Genomic DNA, 15646 nt, shown 5'->3' on the forward strand with positions numbered 1-15646 from the left:
CAGCTTCCCCCAGGAGTTCTTGTTGCATCTCACCGGATGCCTGATGATGCCAAGGGCTTTGTTTCTACCTGTTTATAAGCAGCGCGTGCACTCCTGGCGAGTGAGCATTTTCTCACGTGGCCATGAGGGACAAGAATTTGGGAATGTGCAGTGACCCTCTTCTGGTAGCCAAGGATTTGGAATGAGTCATCTGGTTTCATCAGGCTAGAGAGAGGCTGGAGAGGCAAGAGCTGGGTTTGTTTTGCCCCCTCTGCGTTCACATCTCTAGTGCTGGCAAGGAGTGGTACACAGTAAGCCGCCTCTGCTGTGGTGAAGAAGCAGGGGCTTTGCTTTGTGTTCCTTCAGGCGAGGATTTACAAGGTATCCCATGATCTACGTTATGATGTAGATGTGAAGATGGTGAAAATTTAGCACAAAATTTGGAATTATGCACACCTGGGCTTAGATCCCAGCAGTGTGTTCTCAAGTAGGTCACTGCTCTGGGCCTCCGCTTCTTTACCCATGAAATAGGAAAATTAACAGTATGCACCTGGCAGAGTTCTTGCGTAAGGTGCTTTGCGGACTGCCAGGTATGGAGGAATAGTAACTACTGTGGATCGATGGGGGGACGGCAGTGGGGGCTCTAGCGTCCCAACTCCCGGTCAGGAGCTTCGTGCACCTGCCTTAAGCTGCTGCAAGTCCAGGAAGAGTGGGACGGGGTCTTTGGGATGGTCAGTGCCGCTGCTTGGACTCCAGGGTTCCAGGTAACCAGGTCCAGCCCACAGTAGAGCTCTGTCTTGCAGACTGACAACTTTGATATGTATCGCCATGAGAAGCTGGAGCGGATCAGCAAGCAGCTTATCCATGCCAGCAAGCTGCTGCAGGACATCAGTGAGACCCGGTCCCAGTGTCTGAGTGAGCTGTCCCTGAGCAAGGAGTTCATCAGCTGGGTCCGGGAGGCTCTCGGAGGTACAGCCGGTCATTGAGGTTGCTGGGAGTCGGGGGAGAGTGTTGAGATGGCTCATGGGTTCCATAAGCTTGCAGGCAGTCCCTCCCCTTGCTCCCGGGCTGTGGAGAGAGCAGACGTGCCGTCTGCACCCCTTCCGTAGCTGCGGTGTGTGCCTCCTCGATTGTCGGGAGAATGGGCCTCAGGGCCGTATTTCGTATGTTCCAGCATAAAAACTTCCCTTGGCTACTTTTTGCCCCCACTCTGGAGGCTTGCTGTGAACAGTTGGGTATCATTTTCTTACAAATCTTGTCCCCTTTAGCTTTTTCCTCTGGTTGATTTTAACTAGAAAATAAGGTAAGCTCTTGTCCACAGAAGAGATTTCATTACATCAGCTCATCAGTGTTATGTGCACTTCTTTTTTTGGCCAAGAGCTTGGAAGCCTTTTTTGTCCTGTGGTTTAGGTGCCTCTGGCAGAGGGGTTGCACGGTGGGGAGGAGAGGTAAGGAAGACAGGTGGAAGAAGCAGGAAAGGGGCGGCAGGCGTACTGGTATGCAGGGAGGGGGTGCTGTCTCTCATCCGGATGCTCAGTACTTTCAACTGTGGGCTCCTTGGCCCACTTTGATGCACATCCTTTGATCAGTAAGTAGCCCAAAGAGAATTATCTCCATTTCTTTATAGTTAATGTCAACATAGCATTTACCAGCTGAGCCCATTTCTTTTTGTATTAAACAGCGATGTTGTGGGGCTTACACGCGACAAAGTACACGGAAGCCTTGTGCCGTGTCCGGATGTTGCTGTTGCTTTGTAAGGGCCAGGCATTGGCCAGTGGTGTCAACATCAACAGCAAAAGAAACACGGCCCCAGATTTGTACTAAAAGCAGAAAGTGGATCAGACCCTAAAAATCCATCACTATCCATTTATAGCCTAAGTGTTCTTGTTTGAGGTCTGAGTGTGGGATTGTCCTGGAGCCCCCAGGCGCTCACCTGTCTCTCCTCGCCCCAAGGCATCAACGAGCTGAAGGTATTTGTGGACCTGGCCTCTATCTCCGCGGGGGAGAATGACATCGATGTGGACCGGGTGGCCTGTTTCCACGACGCCGTGCAGGGCTATGCATCGCTGCTGTATAAGCTGGATGTGAGTGCAGGATTTGACGAGTTCATGATGCATCTCGAAGAACTGTGGAAGGCCCTGGAGAATGACCTGCACCTGCCCTATAAACTGGTAAGTCTCCCTTCTGGCTTCATCCGACCAAGCACACAAAGCTGCATACCGGGTCGTTCGGCATCACGAGGGGCAGGACTACAAGTCACCCCACCTGTGTGGCACATGTTAAAATGATGTTTAAAACCAGTTTTCCTTCGTATGTGGAAATGCTTTCTTTCCCTTGTTACGTTAGAAAGTAGGATTCAAAATTTCACGTAAATAAGAGCAATTTCCACCGTGCAAAACACACATGGAGAAAAGACTAACATATGACCAGTGTTTTTTTTCTGAATGGTGGTGTTACTTAATTCTGTATATTTCTTGGTACTTTCCATGTTTTCCACAATTGGTATAAATTAAATTTCTTTAAATAATCTCTACGCCCAACATGGGGCTTGAACTCAGGACCCTGGGATCAAGAATTGCATGCTCCACAGACTGAGCCAGCCAGGCACCACTGTAAATTAATTTTCTTTTTTAATTTTATTTTATGTTATGTTAGTCATCATACAGTACATCATCAGTTTTTGATGTAGTGATCCATGCTTCACCGTTCTCATACAACACCCAGTGCTCCATGCAGTACGTGCCCTCCCCAATACCCATCACCAGGCTAACCCATCCCCCCGCCCCCCTCCCCTCTAACACCCCCAGTCTGTTTCTCAGAGTCCATAGTCTCTCATGGTTCGTCTCTCCCTCCTATTTCCCCCCCTTCGTTTTTCCCTTCCTTCTCCTAATGTCCTCCATGCTATTCCCTATGTTCCACAAATAAGTGAAACCATATGATAATTGACTTCCCTACTTGACTTATTTCACTTAGCATCATCTCCTCCAGTCCCATTCATGTTGATGTAAAAGTTGGGTATTCATCCCTACTGATGGCTGAGTAATATTTCATTGTATATATGGACCACATCTTCTTTATCCATTTGTAAATTTTTAAAAATATTTATTTATTTGACAGAGAGAGACACAGTGAGAGAGGGAACACAAGCAGGGGGAGTGGGAGAGGGAGAAGGAGGTTTCCCGCTGAGCAGGGAACCCGACATGGTGCTCAATCCCAGGACCCTGGGATCATGACCTGAGCCGAAGGCAGACGCTTAACGACTGAGCCACCCAGGCGCCCCTATCCGTTTGTAAATTAATTTTTTATCAGAAAAATGAATGAACATGTTAGTTTGAGTAAACCATTTGCACCGGGGTCCGAGCAGACCCATCCTGTGTCGCGTGGCTAGTGCGCAGAAGTGATGTCCGCCAGATCTACCGGAGGGTGAGGGAGGAAAGGAGAAGCAAAAGGACCAGGTAGAGGTGGCTCCATTCCTGCTGCTGGAAGCTTATGTCCGAACAAAAAGTCTTTGTTGTAGTTTCTCCAAGTGCTTCCATTTGGACTTGGGGTCCCCAGAAGCACACTTAGAATGTAAGGCCGCACTGCTCTGCTCTGTCCAGCATTACCCCTGCCTAGGGGCCTGGCAGCACGAAGCCCTCCCATCATTCCATCCACCTGCCCCCATGTGCTCGCCAGGGCAGTGGCCACTGGGAGGGACACAGACAGGCCATTACATAAAGTGCAACACTGTGGGACAGCGACTGAGAGGGATAAACGAGAGGGCAGTGGGTGAGGAAGGCCTCCCCTGCGGGCAGGAGATGGGGACGGGGGGCTTGCCCTGTGGGAGCAGAGACGGAGTAGCCACAGGAAGAAGAGAAAGAAGGTCGCTCACACCGTGGCCTGTTTCCCCTCCTGTCCCAACAGCGTGACTCTGCCAGGAACTTGGAGTGGCTGAAAACTGTGAAGGAAAGTCACGGGTCAGTAGAACTCTCTTCCCTGTCATTGGCAACAGCCATCAATGACAAAGGCATCTATGCGATCCGGGCCCCCAAGGATGGCCAAAAGGTGAGCCTCCCTGCCTCCTGGCACAGCTAGCAGTGGTATGTGCAGGCTGCTGCAGAGTGGGGTGGGGGTGGGGTTCTGCCTCCAGAAAAACGACCTCTGAGCATACACAGTTCCACAGATCTCCCCAGACACGGTTCTGCAGTTGCTCCTGCCCGAGAGCCATGGAGGCCGTGAGGAGGTGCGAGTCTACTCTTTGGAAGACCTCAAGGAGCTTTTGAACAAATTGATGCTGATGTCTGGCAAGAAAGATCACAGCAACGTTCAAGTAGAGGTATTTTCCAAGGTGAGAACTCGTGATGACATTGGGGCCAAGCAGATGTCATGAGCTCATGTTTGGGCAGAGGACTCTCACTGCCCAGTAACCAGAGAAAGTCAGAAGGGTTTGAGTTTGGATTAGTTGATAGGAAGCATTCTGCTTTAAGTCCATGGAGCGGGGAGCCAGCAGGTCTGCAGAATGCAATCACCCCAATTCCTGACCCCAAGAGACGTCTGAGCTCCAACAGGCCCTTTGGTCGGTAGTCCCTTCTTAAGATGCACAGACCGAATTGTCCTTAGTCCTCCGAATCGCAGAGGAGATAACCCCATGGGCAGGTCTTAGACTCCTCTTGCTTCGCTCACTCTGTAAATCAGCAGGAACCCACAAAGACTTAAAGATTTACATAGTCATTCTTCATCGAAATCAAAAGTGACCATGTTGATAAAGGAATATCCATTTATGACGTAACAGTCTCTGGACTTTGTTACGGGTTTTTTCTTTCAAGGTTGTTTGTATTTTATGATGACATCCTTTAGCCTTACCAGAGAGTCCTATGGGAGGCTGATGATGTAAATGGGGAAATAAGGCCTCTGTGATTACCCTGTGTGCTCAAGGCCACACAGGGAACCAGTGGAAAGACATGAACCCAAGTACTTCAAGTTATATCTGCATCCGTGTCATTCTGGACGGTTGTTAGGAACTCTGGCGCAGCTCTGTGACATCTGCCTCCTGGTTCCATTTGCCACAGGTGTTCTGCAATGTGCAGAGGCTTGTCCAAGCTTTCATAAACCTTTACTGTGCTGGAAACATGTTGTTCAGGGCCTGGCATGCCAGGGTGTACTGCTCCCCCTGGCACGGCATCTCCATTTGGATGGACTTCTGCTTGGAGCCCATAAGCTGGCTCAAGGGCAGTGAGCCAGTGGCCGAGCTGTTGGAGGCCATCAGCAGGCAGATGGAGCACTTCCTGGACCACTGGAAGGGCTTCGTGGCAGAGAAGCGGGCCAAGCACTTTTATCTCAACTACTACACTGCCGAGCAGCTGGTGTACCTGAGCACAGAGCTCAAGAGACAGACGCCCAGCAACGCTGCTCTCACCATGCTGTCCTTCATCAAAGGCAACTGCACCCCGAAGGACGTCGTGAAGGCCCTCGAGGGGCCCGACGGTGAGGCTGCCAGGCACCACGAGAGCACGGTGGTCGAGGGGCTGCAGCTGATGCTCCTGCATGAGTTGAGCCTGGTGGGCAAGCTGAGGGCCGTCATGGAGCAGTCGATGGCGTGCATGAGTGCCTTCCTGCCTCACTGCCTGGACCTGGAGACCCTCGGCCGCTGTCTGGCCCTCCTGGGCTGGATGAGCGGATGTCCTGTGGAGCGGCTCCTCCCCAGTGGCCTGCACGCCGGCCAGCCCAACCTCCTCCTCTGTGGCCACTCTGAGGTGCTGTCGGCGGCCCTGGCCATCTACATGCAAACCCCGCACCAGCCGCTGCCCACCTTCGACGAGGTGCTGCTCTGCACCCCGGGAACCACATTTGAGGAGGTGGCACTGCTCCTGCACCGTTGCCTGACCCCAGGCTCCCGGGGACAGGGCGTCTACAGCCTGCTGTACGCGGACCTGCTGAGCTACGAGGTGGCCTGCCAGGTGGAGGCGCTCTTCCTGAGCCTGTGCTCGAAGCCGCACCGTGAGGACTTCCAGCTGGTGATGATCTGTGACTCCGAGAGGGAACATTGCCACCTGCCCTCGGCCTTCAGCCAGCACAAGGTCCTTGTCACCCCCCAGGCGCCCCTCCAGGACATCCAGGCCTACCTGGCTCGGCATTTCCAGGTCCCCAAGCACACGCCATCGGCTGCCGACGTGTTCCGGGACCGGATGTGCGTGGGGATCGTGGCCTCCAAGCGAGCGGGCGTTGGTAATGACAACTCCTGGGGTGGGTGGGCCCTTTGGGTCCCAGGGACCATCTGGCAGCCCTTCCCTATCCAGCAGGGGCAACTCAGGTGGAGCCCTCTGTAGGGGGGGAAACTGAGTCCCGGGGAGGTTTTGATTCTCAAGCTGTAAATCGGGGCCTGTGCTGGAACGGGACACCCTTTCTCCCTGGGTTTCACGCTCAGGTGAGTCCAGGGAGCAAGTCACCTTCCTCTGAATAGGCTTCTCTGAAACTCCTTCTCTTTTAAATTGGCCACTTCAGGGTTGATGTGGGTCTTGAGGGCAGAGGGAGGTGTGATTGCTTTGTCTTGGGAAGAAACAGATGCCCCTTGACTTCCCTTTTTTGACTTTATCCCCTTAACAGCACAACCTTCTCTGCATGGAAAACCTGCACCTCCCCTCCCCTGGAAGTGGGTGGCACAGCCTCTGTCCTTCGATTCGGATTGCCACCATCCATCCCAGGGGATGGCAAGGATAGTGAGCAGGCGGCAGCAAGGAAATTTGAGGGTTCAGAAGTGTGTTCTTTAACGTGATGTTACATTGCTTCTGTTCTGAATTTTGCGTAGAGAAATGACTTGTAATCTTTCTGGATTCTCTCATTCCTGGTCCACAGCCCTGGCACCTAATTTCCATATTTTATTTTGTTTCATTTTTTTAAGATTTTATTTATTAGGGAGAGAAGAGCACGGAGGGAGGGGCAGAGGGAGAGGGACAAGCAGACTCAGCGCTGAGCGAGGAGCCCAACGTGGGGCTCGATCCCAAGACCCTGGGATCCTGACCTGAGCAGAAATCAAGAGTCAGACGCTTAACCCACTGATTTCCATGTTTTAATGTTATAGGAAAGTCTCTCTATGTGGAGAGATTACATGGAAAACTGAAAATGAAGCTTAGAGGCAAAAAAGTGCCCCTAAAGGTGATCCGACTAATCGACCCTCAGGTGGATGAGAACCAGGTTCTGCGCTCCCTCCTGCCTTTCCTGGAGGCTGACGGCCAGACGAGACCCACGATCTTCCACTTCGATGTGACCTCTTCAGTACGTGCCCCAGGATTTCAGTCGAGTGGCCCCCATGTCCCGCCCTGCCTCCTCCCCGTATAAAGAATTTCCTCTGTGTGTGTGACATTCAGTATCACCATGTCCAAGGACAGAGTACTACGGTCCTCAGGGTTGGGAGATCTCATCGTCTTTTGTGTATGTGCTAACAAATCTGCGTGATTCTGTCTCTAGGTGCAGACTGGACTTTGGGTGTTCATTTTCAAGCTCCTCATCCTCCGGTACTTAATGGATATAAATGGGAAAATGTGGTTTCGGAACCCGTGCCATTTATACATCATTGAAATCCTGGAAAGGACTCCAACGCTGCCCAAGAGGCCTTCAAGACGGGTGTGTATCACAGAGCCTTTTCATGTGTCTGTTCCAGCACTCCCCACTTCTCCTCAGTGAACCCACTGGCTGCCGTGTTAGTAAAGATAAATTAATCTTTTTTTTTTTTTTTAAAGATTTTATTTATTTATTTGACAGAGAGAGAGCACAAGTAGGCAGAGCGGCAGGCAGAGGGAGAGGGAGAAGCAGGCTTCCCGCCGAGCAGGGAGCCCGATGCGGGGCTCGATCCCAGGACCCTGGGATCATGACCTGAGCTGAAGGCAGACGCTTAACGACTGAGCCACCCAGGCGCCCCAGTAAAGATAAATTAATCTTTACAGTTATTTTTTAATAATGTCTGGAATGAAAATACTCTTACTAGTTAGAAGTATCTTGAGTTTGATTTGTTCGATTTGGGATTGATGCTATTTGGGTGAAATGCCAGAGGTGCTCGGAACGTGGTAAATCTGCTGGGCACAGTCTGTCCTTCTTAATGCCAGCTAAGATTGGAAAGAGGCTCTTGTCATATACACTTCTTAACAAAAGGAACCTTGTGCACACACGCACACAAACACGTGTGCTTAGTAGAGATTTTGTTTCAGGAAGTTGGGTGACAAGGACCTAACAGTGGAGCAGGTAGCTCCCATGATGCCTCAACATACAAGAGAGCAACCTGTGCACAAAGGAGTCCACAGAAATCAATTTATGGAAGTGGGTTCTTAAAAGGGTCCATCCAGTGTAGATCGCGTGGAGGATTAAAATGCAGAAGATTTTTTAGGAAGTGAAGTCATAACCATTTTATTTGTGTCTCCGCTTTCTAGAGTACACACACCCCCCACTTCAGTTTTCTCGATGTCTTCCCAAAAGTCACCTGCCGGCCTCCCAAAGAAGTGATAGACATGGAGCTGAATCCAAAAGAGAGCTACAGCGATCCAGGGATGGATCAGAGAGTGTTCTGCAGCGAGACTTTCCAGAGGCCTTACCAATATTTGAAACGGTTCCATGAGAAACAAAACCTAGACACGTTTCGGTACCAGGAAGGCTCCGTGGAAGGCACCCCTGGGGAATGCCTCCAGTATTTCCTAATTTACTGCGGGTTGATAAATCCGTCCTGGTCAGAGCTACGGAACTTTGCTGGGTTCCTGAATTATCAGCTTAGAGATTGTGAGGCTTCCCTCTTCTGTAACCCAGACGTGATTGGAGACACACTGCAAGGCTTCAAGAACTTTGTGGTCACCTTCATGATCTTCATGGCAAGAGATTTCGCCACACCGACACTTCATACATCCGATCAAAGCCCAGGGAGGCACACCGTCACCATGGACGGGGTCAGGGAAGAAGACCTAGCCCCTTTCACTCTCCGGAAGAGATGGGAGTCAGAGCCTCACCCATATGTGTTCTTCAATGGTGACCACACGTCCATGACCTTCATAGGCTTCCACATCCAGCCCAATGGGAGTGGCAGCCTTGACGCCGTTGATCTCTCCAGTGGGAGGGTGATCAAGAAAGACGTCATGGGAATGGAACTGTACCGGGGGCTGTTGCTTCAGAGGGTGCCCTTCAATGTTGACTTTGATAAGCTGCCCAGACATGAGAAACTTGTAAAGCTCTGCCTGGCATTGGGGATCCAGTGGCCCATGGACCCTGATGAAACTTACGAGCTCACAATGGACAATATGCTGAAGATCCTTGCCATTGAGATGCGGTTCCGGTGTGGGATCCCCGTCATCATCATGGGAGAGACTGGCTGCGGGAAAACCAGGCTCATTAAATTCCTCAGTGACCTGCGACGTGGGGGTACCAAAGCTGAAACCATGAAGCTGGTCAAGGTCCATGGAGGAACCACTGCAGAGATGATCTACTCCAAAGTCCGGGAGGCAGAGGAACTTGCTCTCTTCAACAAGAACCGACATCAGCTGGACACCATCTTGTTCTTCGATGAAGCCAACACGACGGAAGCCGTAAGTTGTATCAAGGAAGTGCTGTGCGATCGTACAGCGGGCGGCCGGCCCCTGGCCAGAGACTCGGGCCTGCATGTCATAGCGGCGTGCAACCCTTACCGGAAGCACTCCCAGGGCATGATCTGCCGTTTGGAGTCGGCCGGTTTGGGGTACAGGGTCAGTGCCGAGGACACGGCGGAGAGGCTCGGCTCCATCCCCCTGAGGCAGCTGGTGTACCGAGTGCACGCTCTGCCGCCCAGCCTGACCCCACTGGTGTGGGACTTCGGACAGCTGAGTGACGCCACCGAGAAGCTCTACATCCAGCAGATCGTGCAGAGGCTGGTGGACTCCATCGGTGTGGATGCAGACGAGACGCGTGTGGTCACAGACGTGCTTTCTGCCTCTCAGGGTTTCATGAGGACGACAGTAAACGAGTGCAGCTTTGTCAGCCTCAGGGACGTGGAGCGCTGTGTCAAAGTGTTCAAATGGTTTTACAGCCACAGTAGGATGCTCCTGTCAAAGTTGGATTCCTTTCTCCAGGAGTCCCACATCAGCAGAAACAACTTGGAGAGAGATCCTGTCCTCTGGTCCCTGGTGCTAGCCCTCGGGGTGTGCTATCACGCCTCTTTAGAACAGAAGGAGTCATACTGGAGAGACATTTGCAGGCTCTTTCCAGAACCATATAATGACAGCAAGGTTATTCTGGAGGAGATAACTCAAACACAGGGTCTTTTTCTAAATGGTGTGTCTTTAAGGAAAACCATTGCTAAGAACTCGGCTTTGAAGGAGAATGTCTTCATGATGGTTATCTGCATTGAGCTGAAGATTCCCCTCTTCCTGGTGGGGAAGCCCGGCAGCTCCAAATCTCTTGCCAAGACCATCGTGGCAGATGCCATGCAAGGCCCGGCAGCTCACTCGGACCTCTTCCGGAGCCTGAAGCAGGTCCATCTGGTATCATTCCAGTGCAGCCCACACTCTACCCCCCAAGGCATCATAAGCACCTTCAGACAGTGTGCCCGCTTCCAGCAGGGGAAGGACCTACAGCAGTACGTCTCTGTGGTGGTATTGGATGAGGTTGGACTGGCAGAAGACTCGCCTAAAATGCCCCTGAAGGCTCTGCACCCACTGTTGGAATACGGATGCATTGAAGATGATCCTGCCCCCCACAAAAAGGTTGGCTTCATAGGCATTTCCAATTGGGCCCTGGACCCTGCCAAGATGAACCGGGGTATTTTTGTGTCACGCGGCAGTCCCAACAAGAAAGAGCTCATAGAGAGTGCTCAGGGGATTTGCTCTTCAGAGCCCCTAGTTCAGCAAAGAGTCCAAGGGTACCTTGCACCCTTTGCCAGAGCCTATGAAACAGTGTGTCAGAAGCAAGACAAGGAGTTCTTTGGGCTTCGTGACTACTATAGCCTCATCAAAATGGTCTTCGCCAAGGCAAAGGCTTCTAATAGAGAGCCCTCCCCACGAGATATTGCACAAGCTGTCCTTCGGAACTTCAGTGGCAAAGATGACATCCAGGCTCTGGACATTTTTACAGCCAATTTACCTGAGGTGAAGTGCTCAGAAGAAGTCAGCACCATGCAGCTGATCCAGCAGAACATGTACAGTGACCTTCAGAAGGTGTCAGGCAAGGAGCTGGATGACTCTGAGTCCCGCTACCTGCTTGTGCTGACCAGAAACTACTCGGCCCTGCAGGTCCTGCAGCAGACGTTCTTCAGGGAGCACCAGCAGCCAGAGATCATTTTCGGTTCCAGCTTTCCCAGGGACCAAGAGTACACCCAGGTCTGCAGAAATATCAACCGAGTGAAGATCTGCATGGAAACTGGCAAGATGGTGGTGCTGCTCAACCTACAGAGCCTCTACGAGAGCCTCTACGATGCGCTCAATCAGTACTACGTCTACCTCGGAGGCCAGAAGTACGTGGACCTTGGTCTGGGGACCCATCGGGTCAAATGTCGGGTTCACCCAGACTTCCGCTTGATAGTCATTGAAGAGAAAGACGTTGTCTACAAACATTTTCCCATCCCTCTCATTAACCGGCTGGAGAAACACTATCTGGATATCAACACCGTTTTGGAGAAATGGCAGAAAAATATCGTAGAAGAGCTCAAGAGCTGGGTGGAGAGATTTGTAGATGTGAAAGCAGAGCAGTTTGTAGCCAGACACAAATACAGCCCTTCTGAAGTCTTCGTGGGCTACCACCCGGACGCGTGTGCCTCTGTGGTGCTCCAGGTCAGTGAGAGGCGGGCTCGCAGCCCCTTGACCGAGGAGCTATACCAGCAGGTGTCCGAGGAGGCCAAGCTGCTGCTCCTGGGTTGTTCCACGCCAGACGCGGTGGTTCGGCTGCGTGCCACCTCCCTGGGCCTGTCCGCCGCGCAGTCCCTGTCGCAAGAATACTACCACAGACAGCAGCATGACTCCTTTGCAGACTTCCTCCAGGCTCAGCTTCGCACCGTGGATCTGGAACGCCGTGTCGTCTTCACAGAGGTGATAATAATTTTACCCTTGTCTTCCTTCATCTCAGAGGCCTTGCATCCCTCGTTTCAAGAATTCAGGATTCTTTCCAAGCCAGTGTTCAGAAGTCATAAATGGATATGTTGAGACTTTAGTTTCTCTCCACTAAGTGCGAGGAAACCCAGATATTCACCAAAATTCAATGAAAGCAAGTTTTGAGTGCCTGTTTCTGTGCAGAGCTCTGTGCTGATAGTAAAATTATATACAGTGTTCACTTCAGCAAATGAAGTGACACATTTGAGTACCGTGCTGAGGGCACCAAGGATATAGGAATGCATTGGCACAGTTCTTGGCCTTGGTCATCATGCGGTGTAAGACTTGTGAACGGATGCCATGGGCATCACATGACGGTGCTATCCGTAGGGGCAATAAGGAGCAATGCCCATGAGAGCTTGAGGTCAGAGGACCCTCAAGCAGATTGTGAAATGCGTCTGGGAAAGTATTATAGGCAGAGGTTCCTACTTGAGCAAAGGTGTCGAGGTGTGAAACAGTGCCGTCTCTGCCAGAAACCAGGAGCCGGTCGCCAGGCAGCGTGAAGCTCGAGGGTGCAAGGGCCAAGAGATGGGGGTGAGATGCCATTGGAGGGACTTCATGGAGGGTCTGATCAGCGGTGCTGACGAGCTGGGTCTGCCGTCAAGAGGGGAGGGATAGAGGAATGCATATTGAGGTGTGTCCCATTGCCTGGGAGAGGGAGGAGAAAGCCTGATAAGAAGACTTATCACAGAGAAATAGGGAGGGAGGCTGCTGTACCAGTTCAGTCAAAGTAGAGGAGCGGGTAGAGGGAACTGAGAAATAGTTAGGATGTGCATCGGCAGAGCTAATGACTTACTCCATTTGGGGGCTGTGGAAGGCGAAGGGGTCTAGGGATGGTTTCCTGGATTCTTCCTTGGATGGCTGGAGGTTTGGTTAATTATAGTCCAGGAATGAGCCACAAATATTGGTGGTAAATTCCGTTTGGGACAGACTTTGATGCCCCTGTGGCATCCAGGCAGACACATCTGTCATGCAGTTGGATATAGGAATCAGAAGCTCAGTGGAAAGGCTAGCCTGGAGTTAGGGGTTCAGGAGCTATGATATCTGCACGCCCATAAGGAGTATTTTGGGTTACTCTGTGTGTGTGTGGGGGGGTGTGATCCAGTGTTACAGGAGAATTGGTCATAACTGTGGGGCGGAAGGAGCACTGTCCATTTGAACTCCATCTGGAAGTATGCAGAAGACCAGGAGGGAGGAATGGCATTTGTGTTGAGCCCTAAGGGATCATCAGAATTTCTAGGAGGGGCCAGGCAGGAAGAGACACTGGAGTCCGAGGAGATTTGAAGGCACCTGGGGACAGGATGAGTCTTCTCTCCGATACCTTTTGATTTCATAGGTTCTGTTTGCCTCAACACTGCCTCATTTTTTTAAAACTCCTCTGGGTTTGGATTCTTTTCTGTGTACCAAATGCACAGTGCATGCTGGGCCCATAGAAGATATTTGCTTAACATTCTCATGTTTCTAATCCCAGCAGACCTGCAACCTTCCTTGAATTCTAGCAAATAATTAGCATTTCCTGACTTTGCAGATCACCACTTTCTCCAGACTGCTGACCAGCCGTGACTGTGAAAGTTTGGAATCAGAAGTAATGGATGGAGCTCTGAGGCCCACGGTCCTGTCTCTGCAGCAGTTTGACACCAAGAGCTCATTCCTCAGAGAAGTCCAGTGAGGCTTCCCCCCTTCCCTCTGTGTCCCCTCCACCCCCAGTGCTGACCGCTCTGTGCTTTACGTGCATGACTTCAGGGACCACTGGTGCCGGCACCAGCCCTGGTTAGTGAACACCAAGGACACGTGACGGAGAAAGACGGTGTCCCATTCTCCTTGTGCCCCGTCTCTACTGCCTTCTGCATGGGCATCCTTCTCTTAGGGAAGCACTTACTGGAGTTTGTGTGCTCTCCACTCGCATAGAGAACCCTGCCGGAGTGATTCCACACCAATAAATTCCTTCATATTTCCCATCCCTCCAGGGAATTTTATCACCCATTGTTTAGGGCAGACAATTTCCTTTTTCTTTCAGAAACTGCTTAACTAACGTAGCCAGATGTAAAATCCTTATTATTCAAACAGATTTTGAAGATGGAGTCCGTAGTGCTCAGCTCATCGCTTCAGCTAAGTATGTTTTTGTTATTTTTCTCAGAAACTACCCAGAAAGCTCAAATTTTATTCAGGAGTTCCTAAAGAATTTCTTCCCTGAAAACAGTATGGTATTAGAATAAACAAAGAAATAAAAATAAAAGGACTCTTGCTTTTTGTTCCTCACAGATAAGGGGTTAGAGAAAAGGCTAAAACAAGGCAAAAATGGTAAAATGTCAAGAGGTGTAAATAATAGATTATTAGTAGGATATGAAACAATATCCTAGGAACGTATTGTCTGCAGACATGTCTTGGTAATTATTGGTGTTAAATTATACAATTTGAATATATTGCAAGTTCAAGAGCAATCAGTATGTAAAAGCTTTCATTTGTATTTATTGGACGTTTTCATAGTATTAGTAAATAGCAGAAGTTTGGTATTTTTAGAATTAACTGTTCTCTTATTAAGTTAGGGGAAAGATGATTTCTGGGCCTCTGAAGGCATTGGAAGCCATATTTCATAGCATGGTTGTGGGTTCACAGAATCCTGCTTCTCAGGATGGACAGTTCAGCTAGCCTTACCCATCGAGGGTTGTAGGACAGGGCTCCTGATCAATAAGGAGAGGGCACTTCGAAGCAGAGGGACACAGGAGTGGGGAAGAAAATGTACCTGTTGGGACAGAGCTTGCCTTCCTTCTTTCATGAGAGGAGACAGTGAGCATGAGGGTGTGAAATTTATCTCGGGGCACCTGGGGGGCTCAGTCGGTGAAGTGTCTGCCTTCGGCTCAGGTCATGATCTCGGGGTCCTGGGATCGAGCCCCGCATTGGGCTCCCTGCTCAGCGGGGAGCCTCCTTTTCCCTCCTCTACTCCCCCTGCTTGTGCTCAGTCTCTCTCTGTCAAATAAATAAAATCTTAAAAAAAGAAGAAATTTATCTAAAACTAAAAAGACATGAGATTGAACACGACCACTCATAGGACACCCTTCAGCCACTTCACGACTTTGGTTTTATTTATTTGCTTGTTTTCTTTGTTTTGTCTTTGCTTGTTTGTTTTAAAATAGGTATTCTGCCATAAATGAAATCAACAAGATGCAAGACAATAAGGATTGCATCTTGGTCTATTTTATCACAAAACTGTCCCGGATGGGAAGTGGAGCATCCTACGTGGGATTCCATGGAGGTAGGATGAAAATGTTAGTGAAAATGCTTATTTAGATCATGTCTGAGATCTTTCTAATTTGGTCCCATGGTGTACAAGTCTGGAATTAGAACATTGATGTTAATCTCAGCAATACTCATTTCAGATTCAGTGAGCTTTCTTACCAGTGGTTACCGTGGGAAACACTCATGTCTGGACTTGCTGCTCCAGCGTACGGCATCCCCTTTATAGACCGGTAGATAAACGCTTGATTGGCCTCTCTGGGTCCTTGCCCCTCGTAACACGGACAACCCAGAGAAGATCCTGCCGGCTGGTCCTTTTACAGAAGCGCCAATACTTTCTTCCTGTTTCTGGAGGGAGGGAAATG

The 15646-nt window shown here is 50.4% G+C and overlaps 1 protein-coding gene across 5 annotated transcripts in view; it reads left to right on the forward strand.

Annotated features, from left to right (window-relative positions):
- LOC116647806 (E3 ubiquitin-protein ligase RNF213-like) overlaps positions 1–15646 on the forward strand; it is an 81077-nt gene that overhangs the window by 23936 nt on the left and 41495 nt on the right. For all 5 annotated transcript variants that reach the window (XR_004302397.1, XM_032429325.1, XM_032429326.1 and 2 more), the window contains exons 14-24: positions 783–948; positions 1933–2150; positions 3883–4023; positions 4142–4306; positions 5028–6183; positions 7037–7230; positions 7423–7578; positions 8379–11987; positions 13576–13712; positions 14065–14160; positions 15182–15300. Coding sequence is in view for 4 of the 5 variants with exons in the window: in XM_032429325.1 (XP_032285216.1) it covers positions 783–948; positions 1933–2150; positions 3883–4023; positions 4142–4306; positions 5028–6183; positions 7037–7230; positions 7423–7578; positions 8379–11987; positions 13576–13712; positions 14065–14160; positions 15182–15300 (6157 nt within the window). In the remaining variant the exon portion in view is untranslated. The remainder of the gene's footprint in view (positions 1–782; positions 949–1932; positions 2151–3882; positions 4024–4141; positions 4307–5027; positions 6184–7036; positions 7231–7422; positions 7579–8378; positions 11988–13575; positions 13713–14064; positions 14161–15181; positions 15301–15646) is intronic.

Source organism: Phoca vitulina, unplaced genomic scaffold (genome assembly GCF_004348235.1).
Source record: "Phoca vitulina isolate PV1807 unplaced genomic scaffold, GSC_HSeal_1.0 scaffold41, whole genome shotgun sequence".
Classification (NCBI taxonomy): Eukaryota; Metazoa; Chordata; class Mammalia; order Carnivora; family Phocidae; genus Phoca; species Phoca vitulina.